Source organism: Alternaria arbusti, assembly GCF_024043155.1.
Source record: "Alternaria arbusti strain BMP 1465 chromosome Unknown scaffold_13, whole genome shotgun sequence".
NCBI classification, from domain to species: Eukaryota; Fungi; Ascomycota; class Dothideomycetes; order Pleosporales; family Pleosporaceae; genus Alternaria; species Alternaria arbusti.
Window position 1 is genome coordinate 522,028 of NW_026249953.1, and position 16,230 is coordinate 538,257.

General features: G+C 53.1%; 5 protein-coding genes across 5 annotated transcripts; 2 read left to right on the plus strand and 3 right to left on the minus strand.

Moving 5' to 3' along the window:
- Positions 1 to 356: 356 nt before the first annotated feature.
- On the plus strand, positions 357 to 2,256 carry J4E86_008451 (uncharacterized protein; the record flags this gene model as incomplete). Its single annotated transcript, XM_051448963.1, has 3 exons — positions 357 to 591; positions 791 to 957; positions 1,006 to 2,256. 3 exons carry the CDS (start codon positions 357 to 359, stop codon positions 2,254 to 2,256), a joined length of 1,653 nt encoding a protein of 550 aa, XP_051299960.1.
- A 969-nt stretch (positions 2,257 to 3,225) lies between these two features.
- Positions 3,226 to 6,226, plus strand: J4E86_008452 (uncharacterized protein; the record flags this gene model as incomplete). The annotated part of the gene is made up of 5 exons (XM_051448964.1): positions 3,226 to 3,340; positions 3,657 to 4,596; positions 4,642 to 5,164; positions 5,212 to 5,355; positions 5,432 to 6,226. The coding sequence occupies 5 exons, from the start codon at positions 3,226 to 3,228 to the stop codon at positions 6,224 to 6,226; spliced, it is 2,517 nt and encodes an 838-aa protein (XP_051299961.1).
- A 379-nt stretch (positions 6,227 to 6,605) lies between these two features.
- J4E86_008453 (uncharacterized protein) lies at positions 6,606 to 8,073 on the minus strand (the record flags this gene model as incomplete). Its single annotated transcript, XM_051448965.1, has 3 exons — positions 6,606 to 7,376; positions 7,476 to 7,823; positions 8,011 to 8,073. The coding sequence occupies 3 exons, from the start codon at positions 8,071 to 8,073 to the stop codon at positions 6,606 to 6,608; spliced, it is 1,182 nt and encodes a 393-aa protein (XP_051299962.1).
- A 1,084-nt stretch (positions 8,074 to 9,157) lies between these two features.
- On the minus strand, positions 9,158 to 11,392 carry J4E86_008454 (uncharacterized protein; the record flags this gene model as incomplete). Its single annotated transcript, XM_051448966.1, has 5 exons — positions 9,158 to 9,397; positions 9,451 to 9,547; positions 9,594 to 10,404; positions 10,457 to 10,538; positions 10,586 to 11,392. 5 exons carry the CDS (start codon positions 11,390 to 11,392, stop codon positions 9,158 to 9,160), a joined length of 2,037 nt encoding a protein of 678 aa, XP_051299963.1.
- A 2,472-nt stretch (positions 11,393 to 13,864) lies between these two features.
- Positions 13,865 to 15,162, minus strand: J4E86_008455 (uncharacterized protein; the record flags this gene model as incomplete). Its single annotated transcript, XM_051448967.1, has 5 exons — positions 13,865 to 14,052; positions 14,103 to 14,181; positions 14,233 to 14,679; positions 14,736 to 15,085; positions 15,135 to 15,162. The coding sequence occupies 5 exons, from the start codon at positions 15,160 to 15,162 to the stop codon at positions 13,865 to 13,867; spliced, it is 1,092 nt and encodes a 363-aa protein (XP_051299964.1).
- Between the last annotated feature and the right edge of the window lie 1,068 nt (positions 15,163 to 16,230).

Here is a 16,230-nt window from a genome sequence, read left to right on the forward strand (position 1 = left end):
TGACGATAAGCTCTAGCCCACCACGGCCGTGTGTGAATCATTTGCGACGTGTAGCTGGGCGATCGCTCTTCCAAACGACTTCCTTAACCCATTCAGACTTCCTCGTACAGTTCCTGCAGGGCTCGCGGCTCAACTTGCCTTTCCGCTAGACTTGGAGCGGGCTGTGACGTCGATCTCCGCCCATAGCGCGTCCGCAGCCAAGACGCGGTGCGCTTCAAGATAAGTCGTGTGTTTCCGTGCCCATCGCGCCCTCGCGCCTTCCCAACAACACCTCTGGCATCGGCATGCCTTTCTTCTCGGCTCCCCAGGCCTTGCGCCTGCGCAGCCCTCCCACTTACTCCTCGGATTTCGTCGCCATGGCCTCTCAGTCGTACGAGTACGGCGACAATGGCATGTTCAATGTCTTCAAGAGCAACAAGCACAGTGCGCATCCCGACTTCGCCAACCTCACCCTGCTCGTCTTCGAGGCTGTTATGGAGGTTGTCTGCGTCAGCGCGCCTGGCTACATTGTCGCGCGAATGGGCCAATTCGACGCGGAGAGCCAGAAGTTCCTCGCCAACCTCAACACGCAGCTGTTTACACCCTGCCTTAGTAAGTGACTACCTCCGATAACCATGACGCTCGTTTGTATCAGTCACACCTTCATAAGCTGTATTCATGAGGTACTCCTCGAGCTCTACATTAGCAACGGGGAGCCTATGAGTACCTTTGAACTACATGGGTCTGTTTGCGGGTACAACGCGAGAACGAGCTTCTTCATAACCTCCAAACCTCAGCTAACCACATCCAGTCTTTACCAAGCTCGCATCGCAACTGACGGCCGAAAAGCTGGCTGATCTGGCCGTCATTCCCGTAATCTTCATCGTACAGACACTTATATCCTACCTTGCCGCGCTCATCGTATCGAAAGTATGCAGATTCAACAAACGGGCCTCCAACTTTGTGGTCGCCATGGCGGTATGTCATGTTCCTAACCAGGCAAACAACACAAACTGACGTTCTCAGGTCTTCGGAAACTCAAACTCGCTTCCAATCTCCCTCGTCATCTCCCTCTCCAAGACACTGTCCGGTCTGCACTGGGACAAGGTTCCAGGCGACAACGACAACGATGTCGGCGCGCGCGGTATCCTCTACCTACTCATCTTCCAACAACTCGGCCAGCTCGTGCGATGGACATGGGGCTTCAACGTGCTCCTAGCGCCGGCCAGCGCCTACAAAGACGAAGATGGCGGCAAGAACAGTGCTATCGAGAACGGAGAGTACAGCGATGACGAGGCGCAACGTCTTCTCGATGACTCGCACTCTGACTACGAATCTGGCAACGTCACCAGCTACGCTACTTCCGCTGACTCCGACGAGTCCGACTCAGACTCTCTGTTCAACCGCGACGCTCAGGCAGAGACCGACTTCATCACACCCACCAACGGCAACGCAACTGTCCCGGGCCAAGGCGACATGAGCGGAAGCAGCAACGGCTATGCCAACGGTCATCTTAATGGTGTTCTCGAGGCGCACAAGAAGAAGCAGAATGCTCCCAAGGGTATCAAGGGAATGCCAAAGCGAGCTGGCATGGCATTGAAGCGCTCCGCCAGCACCGTTTCCGTCTCTACAACTCGCGCTGGAAACAGAGTCTTCAATGCTCTTCCCACATGGCTCCAGCGACCTCTTGCCAAGATTGGCCATATTTTGTCAAGGTTCTTCAAGGGCGTCTGGGACTTTATGAACCCTCCCCTCTGGGCTATGCTGATCGCCATCCTTGTCGCCTCTATCCCTCCGCTACAACACCTCTTCTTCGACCCAGGAACATTCGTCAGCAACTCCGTGACGCGCGCTGTCAACCAGAGCGGACAAGTCGCTGTCCCCCTGATCTTGGTCGTCTTGGGTGCCAACCTTGCCCGTAACACTCTGCCCAAGGAGGACCAGCACTCGATGGAAGACCCAAGTGTTGAGAAGAAGCTTGTCATTGCTTCTCTCGTTAGCCGCATGCTTATTCCGACGCTTCTCATGGCACCTATGCTTGCTTTAACCGCCAAGTACGTGCCTGTCAGTATTCTCGACGACCCGATCTTCATCATTGTTTGCTTCCTTCTCAGTGGAGCACCTAGTGCGCTGCAGCTGGCACAGATCTGCCAGATCAACAACGTGTACATGGGCGCCATGTCGAGAATTCTGTTCCAGAGCTACGTTGTCTGGATCCTGCCGTCGACTCTTCTTCTGGTCATGCTTGCACTGGAGACAGTGGAATGGGCCAAATGAGTCACTTGTTCGTTGCAGTGTTAGTGCTTGGAAGGACACGGCGCACCCTCCCGTGTTGCGATATGTAATTGGGTTTCAAAGCGAGGCGTTCTGGTAACTGGGAATGGGTTTGGTAGTTGCATTGATTGGGAACATGGCAGAGAACTGCAATGAAAAGCAGTTTGTATATACACTTTTAACGTTGTTCCGGTGTTTGGAGGTTGTCGGAGGATAGCCTCTTCTTTGAACCGATCGAGCCACTCGAACTGCGGCTACTCTGAAGTACCGCGATTCGAGAGGTCCGATCGGTTCAAGGGGGAGTCCATTCTACGACAACCTCTGAGTACTGTTGAGCACATGAAGACAATTCGCCCTGGCAAACCACCTTGTCGACTTATTAATCTACTAATGTCCACACCCAAAGTCCCTTGCGAAAAGACTTCGAATTCGAGCGCGAAGCCCAGAAGGTAATTCGCCACATGGCGCTCAGCACCTTCGTGTCCAAGTTTCTGGCGTACCAAAACCTGACGTAGACTGCCAAGGCTGGGAACTGGAATCTCGGAGGCCGATAGCTGCCCAATAGCTCTGGAGATAGCGTAGGGACCAGCTACACACCACACTGCCGTCTGTTCCAGCGATGATGATGCTCTACCTTTGAAACTTCTATTTCAATCAAGATCTGGTTATAGACGCCTCGAGACTTTTCACATTCCTCTTCACCTCGTCTCCTCTCCTCAGCGATCCTTACCGCCAATCAGCTTGGCACGTGGACCCTGAGCTCGCGTGTACTTTCTGGCGTTCCTGCCGCACTAGGTATCGATAACACCGCCCACCAAACAACCCGCCGTTCCTACCCACCAAGTAGGGCACGTTTATTTCGAGACCTCACTACAGCACCTTCGGACCCGTCTGGGGAGCTACATATTACCACGCGGTCGATCCTGCTTATTTCACTTCCGCACACCAGGCTGCACATTCTAGGCAATCGCCATGGCGGATTCCTCCAATGAGCAGTCGCGGCCCAGCGTCCCCCACCGAAGCGACTCGTCTGCTCTCTCGCAGAACGCTACTCCAGTGGATGGCGCGTCGCCGCGTTCTACCAAAGGTCAGTTCTTGTTTGGTTTCCTACTGTTTGGGTTGCAAGCTCTGGCAATTGATTCCTATCACTTTTTTGGGTTCGTGATTCTACCAGCGAGGTAGCTGTAGACTGTCGTGACTCCGCAGTGACTAACAACTCTCTGGCTCAAACGCTGAATCGAATCTCAAATACTACGCAAGCGATCTGGCTATGGCTTAGCTATGTGCATGTAGCAAAACGAGCGACTGCTATGTCCGAGAACAATGAACAAGATGCTTAGCTAATATACTGTCACCTTACCTACCAAGTACTTGACGAACAACTGCTAACCATGCGCTCGCAGTCGTGTCCTTTCCCGACGACACTGCCATCTCTCCACTGATGATCGGGAAGAACAAAGAACTTGACCAGAGGGACTACTTGGATCTCGACAGACCTGCAAAACATTACCCCGCAAGTGTCAGTAGAAAGAAACTATCTGGACGGCCCTCAGTCGAGCGTCTGTCATCAACTCCCAGAGGAGTACCAGCTGAGGGTAACCCATCTTTGTCTTCTCTGCTTTCGGACAGCTCAACCGATGCTCCTCATGGGCAGCATGCGCACGAGAACCTGTTGAAGCAGGTAGGCACATGGCTCAAGCACGAGCGAAGCCGACGCCATGCACGAAGGGCAAAACGCAAAGCAGCCAAAGAGGGCCCCGTCCAGGAAAAGACATCAATTGTGGCTGATGAGACGACTGAAGAGCCCATCGCGCTTACTAGAACCAGCTCTTCGTCGTCCCATGGCGAGGACTCTCTCGACCAACTGGCGCACATCCTCGAGAAGACCCTAGCTATGAAGCCAGCCGACGCTAAAAAGAGGATGCAACACTTCCGCAGGTCTTCCACAGGCTTGAAGCGACACTCTGCCATCTCCCTCGACACCGACTATTTCGAGTCCGTAGACCAGCTGGTCCCGAGTTGCGAGGCCATCTTGGATAATTCGAAGACTATGGCATACAACGTGGACGAGTCAGATGCTGAATCTGCCCCACAACTATCTGACAAGGAAGCACGCAAGGAGAGAGAGGCGTGGACTAAGTTCCGTGCTGAGATCCTCCGTCTAGCTCACACTCTGAAGCTTAAGGGATGGCGCAAGGTGTCGATGGAGCAGAGCAATGAGATTGATGTGCAGAGGCTGAGTGGCGCACTGACAAACGCCGTCTACGTTGTCTCGCCTCCTAAGAATCTGCAACTTCAAGAGCAGGGTGATGATGGCCAGCCGAGGCCGAAGAATCCTCCTCCGTAAGTCGCCTTGAACTTGAGCGAGACATATCTAACACCTTCTAGCAAGCTTCTGCTACGTATCTACGGTCCTCAGGTGGAACATCTGATCGACCGAGAGTCTGAACTACAAATCCTCACACGCCTCGCTCGAAAGCGAATTGGTCCGCGTCTGCTTGGTACCTTCACCAATGGCCGCTTCGAGGAGTTCCTCCATGCAAAGCCGTTGACAGCAAAGGAACTGCGCAATGCGGAGACTTCAAAGCAGATTGCAAAGCGTATGCGAGAGTTACACGAGGGCATTGACCTTCTCAAGGAAGAGCGAGAAGCTGGTCCATTCGTATGGCAAAACTGGGATAAGTGGGTTGACCGTTGCGAGCAGATCGTCACTTGGCTTGATGATCAGGTTCGCGAGAGCAAGCAAGACCCTGCGCTAGGCCCTGGCGACAAGTGGAAGAAGCGAGGCTACGTGTGTGGTATGGAGTGGCCAGTTTTCAGGCAGATGGTTGAAAAGTATCGGAGGTGGCTGGAGGAACAGTATGGTGGTGCAGACAAGATCAACGAGCGCATGATCTTTGCCCATAACGATGTAGGTCGTTTTACTTTGCAGAAGTCTTCTAAGCTGACTCTCTGTAGACCCAGTATGGTAACATCCTGCGTATGGTGCCAGAGGGCGAGTCGCCCCTACTGCTCCCAGCCAACCAGCACAAGCAGCTTGTGGTTATCGACTTCGAGTACGCAAATGCGAACCTTCCTGGTCTGGAGTTTGCCAACCATTTCGTAAGATATTTTCAATTACCCCTTGGATCCTTCACTACTCCTCCCACATTTGAGACCTTTACTGACCAAGACATAGACTGAATGGACATACAACTACCACGATGCCGATGTACCGTGGAGGTGTAACACCAAGTACTACCCAACCGTCGAGGAGCAGCACCGCTTCATCCGAGCATACCTGATGCACAACCCCTCCTACAAAGCAGCTGGAGGCTACACATCCAACCCTGCTACCCCCCACCTAGGCCCTCTCCCCTCCTCAGGAAGCACAACCGCCCTAGCTGCAACTGCGGCCCCAAGCAACATCTCCGCCTTCATGCTCGACTCGCGCGCCCCACCCGGCTCCCAGTACCAAGAGCAAGAAGCCGCTGCAGAGCGCCAAATCGAAGAAGAAACCCGTCGCCTCCTCGCCGAGACCAAACTCTGGCGCCTCGCCAACTCAGCCATGTGGGTAGCTTGGGGCATAGTTCAGGCTCACGTCCCCGGTCTCCCCGACTTCGACGCTTTGGATAAACAAGCAAACGCGGATGCATCCACCAACAACCCCAGCGGCTCAGCCGCCGAGCTCGACAGCGCTACAGCAGAGATACGCGCCGAGGCGGGGGCCGAAGGAGGTTCAGAAGAGAAGACGGGGGCAGGGATCGTGAGTGAAAAGACAGCGACAGAGGAAGGGGCCACGCAAGGAAACATGACGCAAGCGGAACAGGATGCTGACCTTTTCAAACCACAGGATGAAGAGGAGTTTGATTACCTCGCGTATGCTAATGACCGCGCCATGTTTGTTTGGGGCGATGCGATGCGCATGGGTATTGTGAGCCCGGAGGAGGTGCCTGAGGAGCTGAGGAGTAGGGCTAAGGTTGTGGAGTACTAGGGGTGAGCTGGGCATTATGACCCGCTGAGGGCTTGGTGCTTTGAGAGCGGCTGTGTGGGTGTGTGGGTGTTAGCCTTGTGGTGGAGCACGGGTTCAGTCTGTTCGAGAGAGCGCACTCGCGACTGATTTCAAGGCCACACACATGTAACGGAGACGTATGGGGCGGAGGGTAGCTTTTGACTTGCGAGTCTAACGTCTTCTATGACACGAATGCTCATGTATGATGGCAAATGGAAACGACAAAAAAAAAGAACCTGGCTGAAGAATCCTCGAGAGGGATATGAGGTAGTCATGAGACGTGATTTCGATATTTCCAACACAGTTGCTCACACTGGTATATGCCCCAAACGCCAAAACGCCCATTCCAACCCGTACCAACTCAGCTCGTGTCCATAGCATCCTCATCCTCATCCCCTTCTTGTATCCCTTCAAGACCCTCCTCCTCCTGCTGCTCTTCCCTCTGCCCTCTCCTGTTATCACGCCCTCCCCTATCCATCGCCTCAACCAACCCCTCCAACCCCCTAACCTCCTCACTCCCCACCCTACTCCCCCCCTCCCAAACCCCCTCAACCCCATCCTTTGTATCCACACCCCTCCTCTCCAACACCCGTTTACTCTGACTTTCAACGTAAATCTTGCGTTCGCGGGTTAATTCCTCCTTATCCTTAGGCTGGACGTGCGTATGTGGTGAGGAGGTGTTGCTGGGTAAAGCAGTGTTTGCTAAATGCGGTTTTAGGCTTGCGAGGAGTTGGCGGAGGTAGGGGAGTTGGGTTGTTGTGAAGGAGGTATGTGTTGTTAGGGGCGTGTGTGTGGGTTTTGTTTCCCCGTTGCTGTTCTTCTCGGAATTCTTCTCTCCGTTTGCGTTTGTGTGAGGTAGGGATTGTATACCTATTTCCTTCGCAGCAGGCGCGTGCGTTAAGAAGGCGAAGGGTGCTGCTTGTCCTTCCTGATCGTTATTAATTGATGTCGATTCGCGTTTTGGTGCTGTAGATGGTGTGAGAAGGGCGCGTAACCGTGCTATTTGTGTCTCGTTGCGGGTTTTCTCGGCAAGGAGAGCGGCGTTTAGTTTTTGGGTTTCGATGAGTTTGCGGCGGAGGGTGTAGAGGGCTTCTGGGGTGAGGGTTGAGTTTTTGGAGGGCGGTTCGAGGTTCTAGTTTGTGTTAGTGTTGTGTTCGTCGTGTCAATTCATCCATCCTGTCCTTCTACTGCCTCCAAATACCACTGTCTACCACCGTCCTATCGAACATACCTCATAATGCCCCAACCTCACCCACTCCGCGAGCCCTTCATCCTGGCCCTTCCCCCTGCCCAACGCAAAAACATTCCTCAACGTCCAAATCTCCAATTTATCAAAGTTCTTGTCCACGGCATTCTCCATAAGTGTCTCTAGCTTCAGGACTCCCTCTTCAATCTCCAACCGCGCTTCTGGGTATACATCGTTTCCGTCTTCGTCTTTGGCCGGTGTGCGGTTTTGCGAGGCGTAGAGGTCGGCGAAACCGAGGAGGGAGGGGTCGGCGGAGGAGAGACCGGTTTCGAAGGAGTCGGTGCAGCGGTAGAGGACTTCGTTTATGGCGTTTATTATGTCGTCGATTAGGGACTAGGATCGATGTTAGTTGTTGGATTGATCTATAAGAGCCGGGGTAGCGGAGGTAGTGGATCAATGTGCAGAGAGTGGTCTTCGAGGCATTGCAGACACAATCCCCAGTCTATCCACACTGCCTACACCCACGTCCCCTCCCACCACCCCACCCCTCCTCTACCCATCACCCAAGAATCATACGTACGATAGGAGGCCAAGTAAAGTGCTCAGTAAGCAGCATATTCTCCTGCTGCTTTGCGCTCGCCATCTTGTTGTTTCGTCGTAGCGTCGTTGTCGTTGTCGCAAATGCGTTCAGCACCACCCGTTGTTTGCGACACGCGCGCGCCGAGGGACGTGTTTACTGCGGGCCCGCTCCCGGGATCTGACTGGACGGAAGACAAGGGTCGAAGGGCTCGCGCTAGTGGGGTCGCGTAATTTGCTGGATTGGGATGCGTGCTGTGGGAGTCATGTGGATGGGGTGTGCGTCCGCGGAGTTGTGTGGAATCTGTCTTTTGGTTTGCTTTCCCTTGATGTCATAACTGGAGATGCTGTGAGTAGGTCACGACATCACCAGCAGAACAAGTCCTCACACCAAAACGGTCATTCAGTCAAAGATGAGATCCTTCCATAAAGTGCAGCCTATTTAGCCACACAACTACATTCATACACCCAAGCACGGCGGCTTGAAAATCCTAAATTATACAAGCGTACAGCACGACTCCATATCGTCCATACTGGAAAAGCTAGTTGCTTTGACTCTTTCTCTGTCTCTCTCGCTCTGGTAAAGGTAGATCATATCCACCACCACCACCTCAACAACATCCACCTGGCTAGGATATAACACTCTTCTTCTCCTCTTCCTCTCTCGCACTCATGCCGCACGCAGCACTCGCAAGGCAAGAACAAGAACAAGCCAAAAAGACAGATAATACTTTTCTCCCATAATCGGCTCGAAAGCACATTTAGAAAGAAAGCCAAAAAACACACACAAGAGGAGGATAGTTTGGTGTAATCCAAATATAACACAATAAAAACGCCAATCAAAGACCAGACAGAGTAACAAAGAGACTAGTTCTGACCCTTTCTCTCTCTCTCTCTCTCTCTCTCTCTCGGTGTTTCTCCATGCGTTCATGTCGCTGTCGTAAATGCAGTAGATGTGAAGCCAGTCAAAAGAAAAGGGAACAATACCACCCACCGCCCATCAACCCAATTATCGTACTGTTTGCTGCTGCCCGTGAATCCTAAAAAGCGCGGCGGAGCTGGGTAATCTGTTATTCTATACAAAGACACATGTCCGTCGAATCCATCCAGACGGGATAATGTGTGTGTGTCGGTCAAGTTCGCAGATTCGCTCAATACGCTCGCGATTGTTGATCACGGAACCTCCGCTCTTCTTCCTGGCGGCGGGCCTTCTTCTCCCGCTCTAGACGGATCTTGTGCGCTTCGGTTCCGTCGTCCATAAGGGACTCTTTGAACCAAGGGTGTTGCAGTGCTTCCTTGGCTGTTATCCGTTTCTTGGGGTCGTAGACGAATATCCGCCGGAGGAGGTCGAGGAATTGACGGTTGAAGTCGGTGTGGGCTGGTATTGTTTCCTGGGAAAGGTTAGTCGACTAACAAACGCACAGTGTGACCTGCGGCGACGTACGGGAAGCTTCTTCATCGCCTTGACGTATTTCTTCGAGGCCTTGTTGGTGTCTGCGTTGGGGTAGTCGAGCTTGTAGTTCTTGAAGTATCGTGCAGCACTAGAATTGTTAGCAACGTCGTGAGAATGGTATCGTGTCTACTTACGAGCTCGACGAGTTGCGTGATGAGCCGCGGTCTTGCTTGTAGACCGCTCGCACAATGTCTCGATCAATCTTGCCACTGCAGACAGCCTCCATCATCGCCAGATGCTCGAGGTTGTCATGCGTTTGGAAAAGGGCGTCGCCAGTGAAGAATTCCACCAGGATACATCCTATACTCCAGATATCGCAAGGGAAACTCCAGCCCAGGTTGAGGATAATCTCAGGTGCTCGGTAGTGGCGAGTCGAGACTACCGAGGAGTGGTATTCGTCGTTGAAGGTCGCTGATCCAAAGTCGATGAGGCGGATCTCGGGATCAAGGAGGACCTTGCGATGCCGCGCTGTCCGGTTCACTGTTGTCGACGATGACGGTACAGTCCTATTGTACGTAAAAGTCTGGTAATTGTTGTTGACAAGCAGGATGTTCTCCGGTTTCAGATCGGTGTGGATGAGGTTGAGGTCGTGGAGGAAAGCAACGCTGGTAAAGAGCTGTTTCGCAAACTTCTGGATGTGGGAGCTGGGGAATGGGACAAAGCCGTTCGACTTGAGGAAGTCAAACACACTTTGTCCGTATAGATCGGTAACGATGCAGATGTGGTTCCGGAAGTCGAAGCAATCTCGTAGGTGAATGCACCGGTTGATGTTGTGCTTGTCGTTGGATGCCAGTGTTGACAGGACCCGCAGTTCGATACGGCTGGCATCTCGGTATTTGGGCACTGATCGAATGACCTTGATGGCACAATTTGTGCCTTTCCGTCTATCGTAGGCTTGGACGACTTTGCCGAAAGTGCCCTGGCCGAGCAGTTTTGTGATCTGGTCTGATGTCCTTTGTCAGTATCATTCTTCGGGGTATTGATCGTAGAGACCTACATCTCTCTGTGAGGTCGGCCTCTGGTACTACAATGTAGTGGCCGTCGTCGTCGTCTACCTTTTGGTCTTTCGTATATGACTTCTGGGGCACGTTAGTTCGACTCCTAGGAAAGGATGCGTGAATCTTACATCTGGGACAACCTGTACGTAGACGTCCTTCGCCTTGATTACCGGATTGGGCGGCGGCTGGTACAGGCTGAAGGGGTCGTCATTGTCCAGTTCCCGTCTTTTTGCCTGCTTTGCTTCATCCTGCACCACAGCGCGTGTGCGCTTGCGCTTCTGGCCCGCTGCGCTGTTGTCAAGAGGCGAGATGTGATGGCCATTGCTGACCTGCGAGCCTAATGACGTCGGCGCCGTGGTGTTGAGCGCAGAGGTAGTGCGGTCGGTGGACAGTGAGTGGTTGGGAGAGTCGTAGTAGGGTGTTTGGGTGGTGGAGTAGGACGTGTGCTGGTTGTAGACGGGGTCGTATGCCGTGGATGCGGTCGTCTTGCGCTTCTTGTCTGTGTGGCGCGCAGTCGGGTTTGTCGCGATGCGTGACGAGGGCGCGTGGTTGCGAGGCGGAGGCAGCTGGGGTTCATCGTCGTCGTCGTCGTCGTCAATAACAATGACCTCCTTCGGGATGCCGTTCCTGTAGAAGTCGGCCCAGTCGGGGTTCCGCCGCCGGTGGGCGGAGCCCGGGTCGTTCGCGCTCATGTCGATGGGCGGGGCCTGGGAGATGGGCGGCAGCTGGGGCGGGTGTCGTGTGTGGGCAGTCGCGTTTCGGCGAAGGTCTGAACTGGAGGAAGCGCTAGCGTAGCCGTTGTAGAGCGAGTTGCCTATCCGAGCGCCGCCGTTGGCGATCTGGGCATTGGCGATGCTGGGCTGGTACGTCTGGTGGTGAGAATAAAACTGGTGATGGGGCGGGAGTGTGGCCGTGGCGGTCGAGGGCGTCGACATGGCTGGGTGCGTCGCTGGGGGTGCGAGAGCCGACGTCGTGACGCTACTCGTCTGCACAGGCAAGCGGACCAAGCACGTCGGTGAGGCGGCCAAACGGCGCGACGGGGGCGCCGAATTGGGGGAGCGTCGTCGTCGGGATGCTCAGTCGGCGCTTTTGCGTGCTGGGACGCGGGCTCGCAGCCAGCAGAGGCGTTATCGCAGGCCTGGGCAGGTGGATGGTGCTGCGGAGGTGCTGGAGCCGCGGCTGGAGGCAGTGCCGGGGCGGGCTACGAGGCGACTGAGGGCGATGGGGGTGCACGCTGGGAAGAATGGCGGGCGTCGGACATGCCAGAGAGGTGTGGAAGCGTTGATGTCGCCGGGTGGAAGCAGGCGAGGTTGAGATCACACTTGTTGCGGAGTCTGTGGTGAGAACCGGCCTGTGCGGTCCACATGGAGCGTCATTCGCTCAATCTTCTCACGGCACGCCAGCGACGTCTCTCTTTCGCGTCTCGCGCCGAACTCTGCTTTGTCCTAATTCTGCGGCCCAAGACTCGACACTGCTCTATGGGACTCTATTTGATGGCAATAATCCCGCAGCGCTTGTCTTCTGCTGTTGCTACATGTCCGCACCCAGATCATGTGCCTGCAGCGCGTTTGGCGACAGCCCGCCTCGTGAAAGAGAAAAGCCGCCCGAAGCCCATTAATATGTCTTCGGTCGCTTGCAAAAGAGGGTGGCACGCCGTCTCCACTCGACCTGTCTGGATTCCCTCGAACTCAAACATTACCAATATCAAACATTCATCATTAATTCACGATTACATTCATCGCCTTCACACGTACATTCCACCATATGCATCGCTCCTTCCCTCCCGCCCTCGATACTGCCCAGGTGCTGAACCGCGCCCAGACCACCACCCTCCGTCGCAGACATCTGACTGAAACCGCTGCACAAGACTTCCACCCAACAATCAAAGGACCTCCGTAACACTAATCCCTACACCGCGTGCGGCTCTAGCACCTTTCCCCATCAAACAAAGCCCTTGTGTGACCGCTCTGCAAAGTGAAGCAACGACCGTGGTCACGAGAAGACCAAGACAATGATCTGCGATGCTGCACGTACCTACAAGTGTCATCTGGTTACTGTGGTAGTAGTCGTCGAGCCTCAACCATCGTACGTGACGAGCGCCTCGAGAGACATGATGGCATGGCAACAACCCGATGAGTTTCTCGACACATTTGTTGTGATCAAAGTTCGAGGTGTTCAGGGTCCATCCCAATGCAGCTATTCCCGCGATGCCGCTTTCTAAATGCACATTCCCGGTTCTTCGCGAACCTTGGAGGCTGGGATAATACATACAAGGCGCGGTCCCTGCCGCACGTGGAACTGCACTTCCTTCTGTTGCTTCTCTATTATGACGCAATCATCCTCCTATTTTGATGCTCTCACCTATGTTACCCTCTAGGCACACGCCCTGACGCTGATGTGAGAATTCTTTTACCGCGGTTCATTGGTACCGCCCATTTGGATGCGCTTCTTTGCCTCTGCCTCTTGGCTGATGGAAGGTTCGATGCACGCTGCACTCCGCTTCGAAGATAACGTCATGGCCCCCTCAACGCTTTCCCCACTCCTACACTACAATTTGTAGGGTTATGTGCACAGCCCATCTGGCTATGTCGCTGCGATGAATAATGAGCAGGTTCTGGAAGATAGCCCTGGTAAAGGAGCCGCCTGCGCCTTCCTGGTGACTTAACCGCCAAGGCGGAGTCGTGACTTGACGGGTGGTCTGTGCGCAGCACAGTTGTGTGGCAGCGGACTTTCAACCCTTGTCTGGCAAACATGTGGGTACTGTGAGAATGTGTTTTACGAAAATGCAGGTTGTTCCAGTTCTATGTTGTTGTTGATAAACAAGGACATGTTGCTGTTGCTATGTGTGGTATGTGATAGAATTGAGACGTCGTACATCCCGAATGCAGTGTGACATCTGCATGTCACTAGGCTCCAGTATTGAAGTCGTAGCTTACGATGAAATGGTTGAAGTAGTTGTTGAAGTAATCATTCCGTATACTGTGACATTGTGCGGAAGTATTAAACTCTGGTCTCATGTTACAAAACTCATGTTTAACCTGGACAAACAAACATATATTTCCATCCCGATAGACCAAGGGAGGTGAGGATGAACGCATTGGCTTCTAACATGCGAATATGCTTTCGGTCTTTAGCCTGATAGCCGTTTCAACTACGAGAAATGATTCAGACAGCAGCCCCAATGCAGTTTTGCAGATAATCTTAAGTGCACCGTGAAAAAGATGCAGCATTCAAACATCCAGTCCTAGAAAACGATCACAGAGCCGCCGTGCACATACTGATCACAAAGGCCTTCCGTGCAGTGCAAAGAAAAAAACCAAGGAAAATCGTAATCGTTCGTTGCGACGGAAATATGGTAGAGTGGCGGCCATCGTCCAGCGGTCGTTAAGATGGTGCGACGTCGATATCTAGAGCTTCGGTACGACACTGAGCTCCTCGAAGAATTCAATGATGGTCTTGCTGACACGCTCCACGATGTAGTCGACGTCGGCATCGGTGACGTTGTATGCAGGGGCGATGATGATGTGGTCACCGCGGATGCCATCAACGGTACCGGAGCCTGGGTACGTGTACACATTGTATCCATCCTTCAGTCCTGCGAAAAGGGTTAGCGATGAGATGTTTGTTGGGAAAAGATGAATTTACCAAGTTCATGTACCCTCCAGGCCACTGCCACTTCTGGATCGAAAGCTGCCTTGGTGTGTTTATCTTGCACAAATTCGATCTGTCTTTGTTAGTAGTCGCACAGCGAATGCCATGTGGTGTTCAAACTTACCCCTATGAAAAGACCCTTTCCTCGGATATCGAAAACGTTGGGGTGGTCGCCCAAACGAGCTTTCAGCTTCTGCATGAGCTTCTCCCCCTTGTCGCGAACATTCTCCAGAAGATTGTCATCTCGGACAATCTCTTGGACCGCCAGACCAGCAGCGCACGCAGTTGGAAAATTCTGGAAAGTATGTCCATGTGCAAACGCGTTGTCTCCCATGGCATCCACGATGGTTGGCCCGACCAGCATTGCGGAGAGGGCTGCATAGCCGCCCGCAATGCCCTTGCCTACCAATTGGATGTCTGGAACGACGTCCTCTTCCTGCCAAGCATGCATGTAGCCAGTGCGGCCCATGCCACACATGACCTCATCCAGAATCAAAAGTACGTCGTATTTCTCGCATACTTGCTTCATCGCCGTAAGGTAGCCGGGCAGTGCGGGAACACATCCAAGTGCCTGTATTCATGTGTTAGTCATCAACAAGCGGGCAAAAGAAACTCATGCCCACATACCGCGCCAACGACAGGCTCCATGACGAAGCCTGCTACTGTGTCAGGTCCAAGATCAAGAATCTTGCGCTCCAGCTCATCGGCAAGCCGCCCAATATATTGAGCTACAGAATCTCCCTTCTTCATATCGCGGCTAGGGTAGCAAGGAGATATGAACTGCGTCTTCTCAGGCAGTATAGGTAGATAGATCTCTTTACGACCTTTGTGTCCACTGGTTTCGAGAGCACCAAGAGTCGCTCCATGGTAGGAGCGATCGCGGGCAATGAACCAGCTGCGTTGAGGTTGCGGATTCGGCTTCAGCTTGGAGTGATATTGATAGGCTAGCTTTTGTGATGCCTCATTAGCCTCAGAACCTGACATCTGTCAGCTTGACCTCCACCCTGAAGTTTGGAACCATCTTACCAGACCCATAGAATACTACTTCTGACATCTTGTCATCGGTTGATTCGAGAATAAAATCCGCAAAATCTTCCACTATCTCGGTGTGAAAACTCATCGATGCGGCATACCCAACACCGGACTCTTGTTGCTTCCTCACAGCTTCAAACACTCTTTCGTCCCTATGACCAATGTTTGATACAGCGGCACCTCCAGATGCGTCAAAGATCTTCCAGGCCTTCTCTCCGTCTACTATCGAAAGCCAGTTGCCCTCGGCGCCTTCCAGAAACAACGGAGGGCCCCTTGCACTGCGTTTGAGTAAAGGACTACCGAGATTATCGCGACCTCGGCGGGCTCGACGGCTGCGAGAAGTAACTAGTGCAGGAACTTGGTCCATCGTTCCAAGTGAAACGCTGCTCTGAGATGCGGGACTGGAACTGCCGCTATCATCTATCAATAAAGCCGGTGCCATCTTTGCTAGTTGGCTTTTAGTATTAGTGAGTAGTAGTCAGTGTTGTTGAGAAGAAAGTGGGAGATTGATATAGGAAACGGTGTGTGCAGCAAATGTTGAATGTATTTGCACGATGCCCGGAGAGACTGAAAACGCAGGTGAATGATGGGTGACTTTATATTCGATTGATAGTAGCGTGAGCTAACCAAGACGCGTATGGTAGCCCGACCGGTGAGGCATCCTCTTGGAGTGGAGCGTTTGCGGTGTAATCAGGCTCAGGGTCACTAGGACCACACTTTGATTCTCGGCACACCATCTTCAGCCCTAAATTCGGGCCGTTTGAGGAGCCTAAATTCATGAAAAACAGTGCAAGAAACGATGCCGGTTCAGAACTGGCTTCCAGGTGGATAGATATGTAGGTAGGATGCGGTGAACAGATTCTAGGCTTATTCATTCTTGTGGAGAGTTTAACGGTCAATCGCTTACCTTATTAGCCAATCAGCGCAGACCGTGGCTGTTTTACCGGATTTTGCTTGCTATCAAGATGATAAAAGGACGGTCAGCCGGATGTGATAGGAAGACGCATCGTGTCAGATCAGTGGGCATTGTCGCCTCGATGTCAGGGCGAAAACCAGAAATACCCCTAGATAGTCATCTTTGCATATGCTG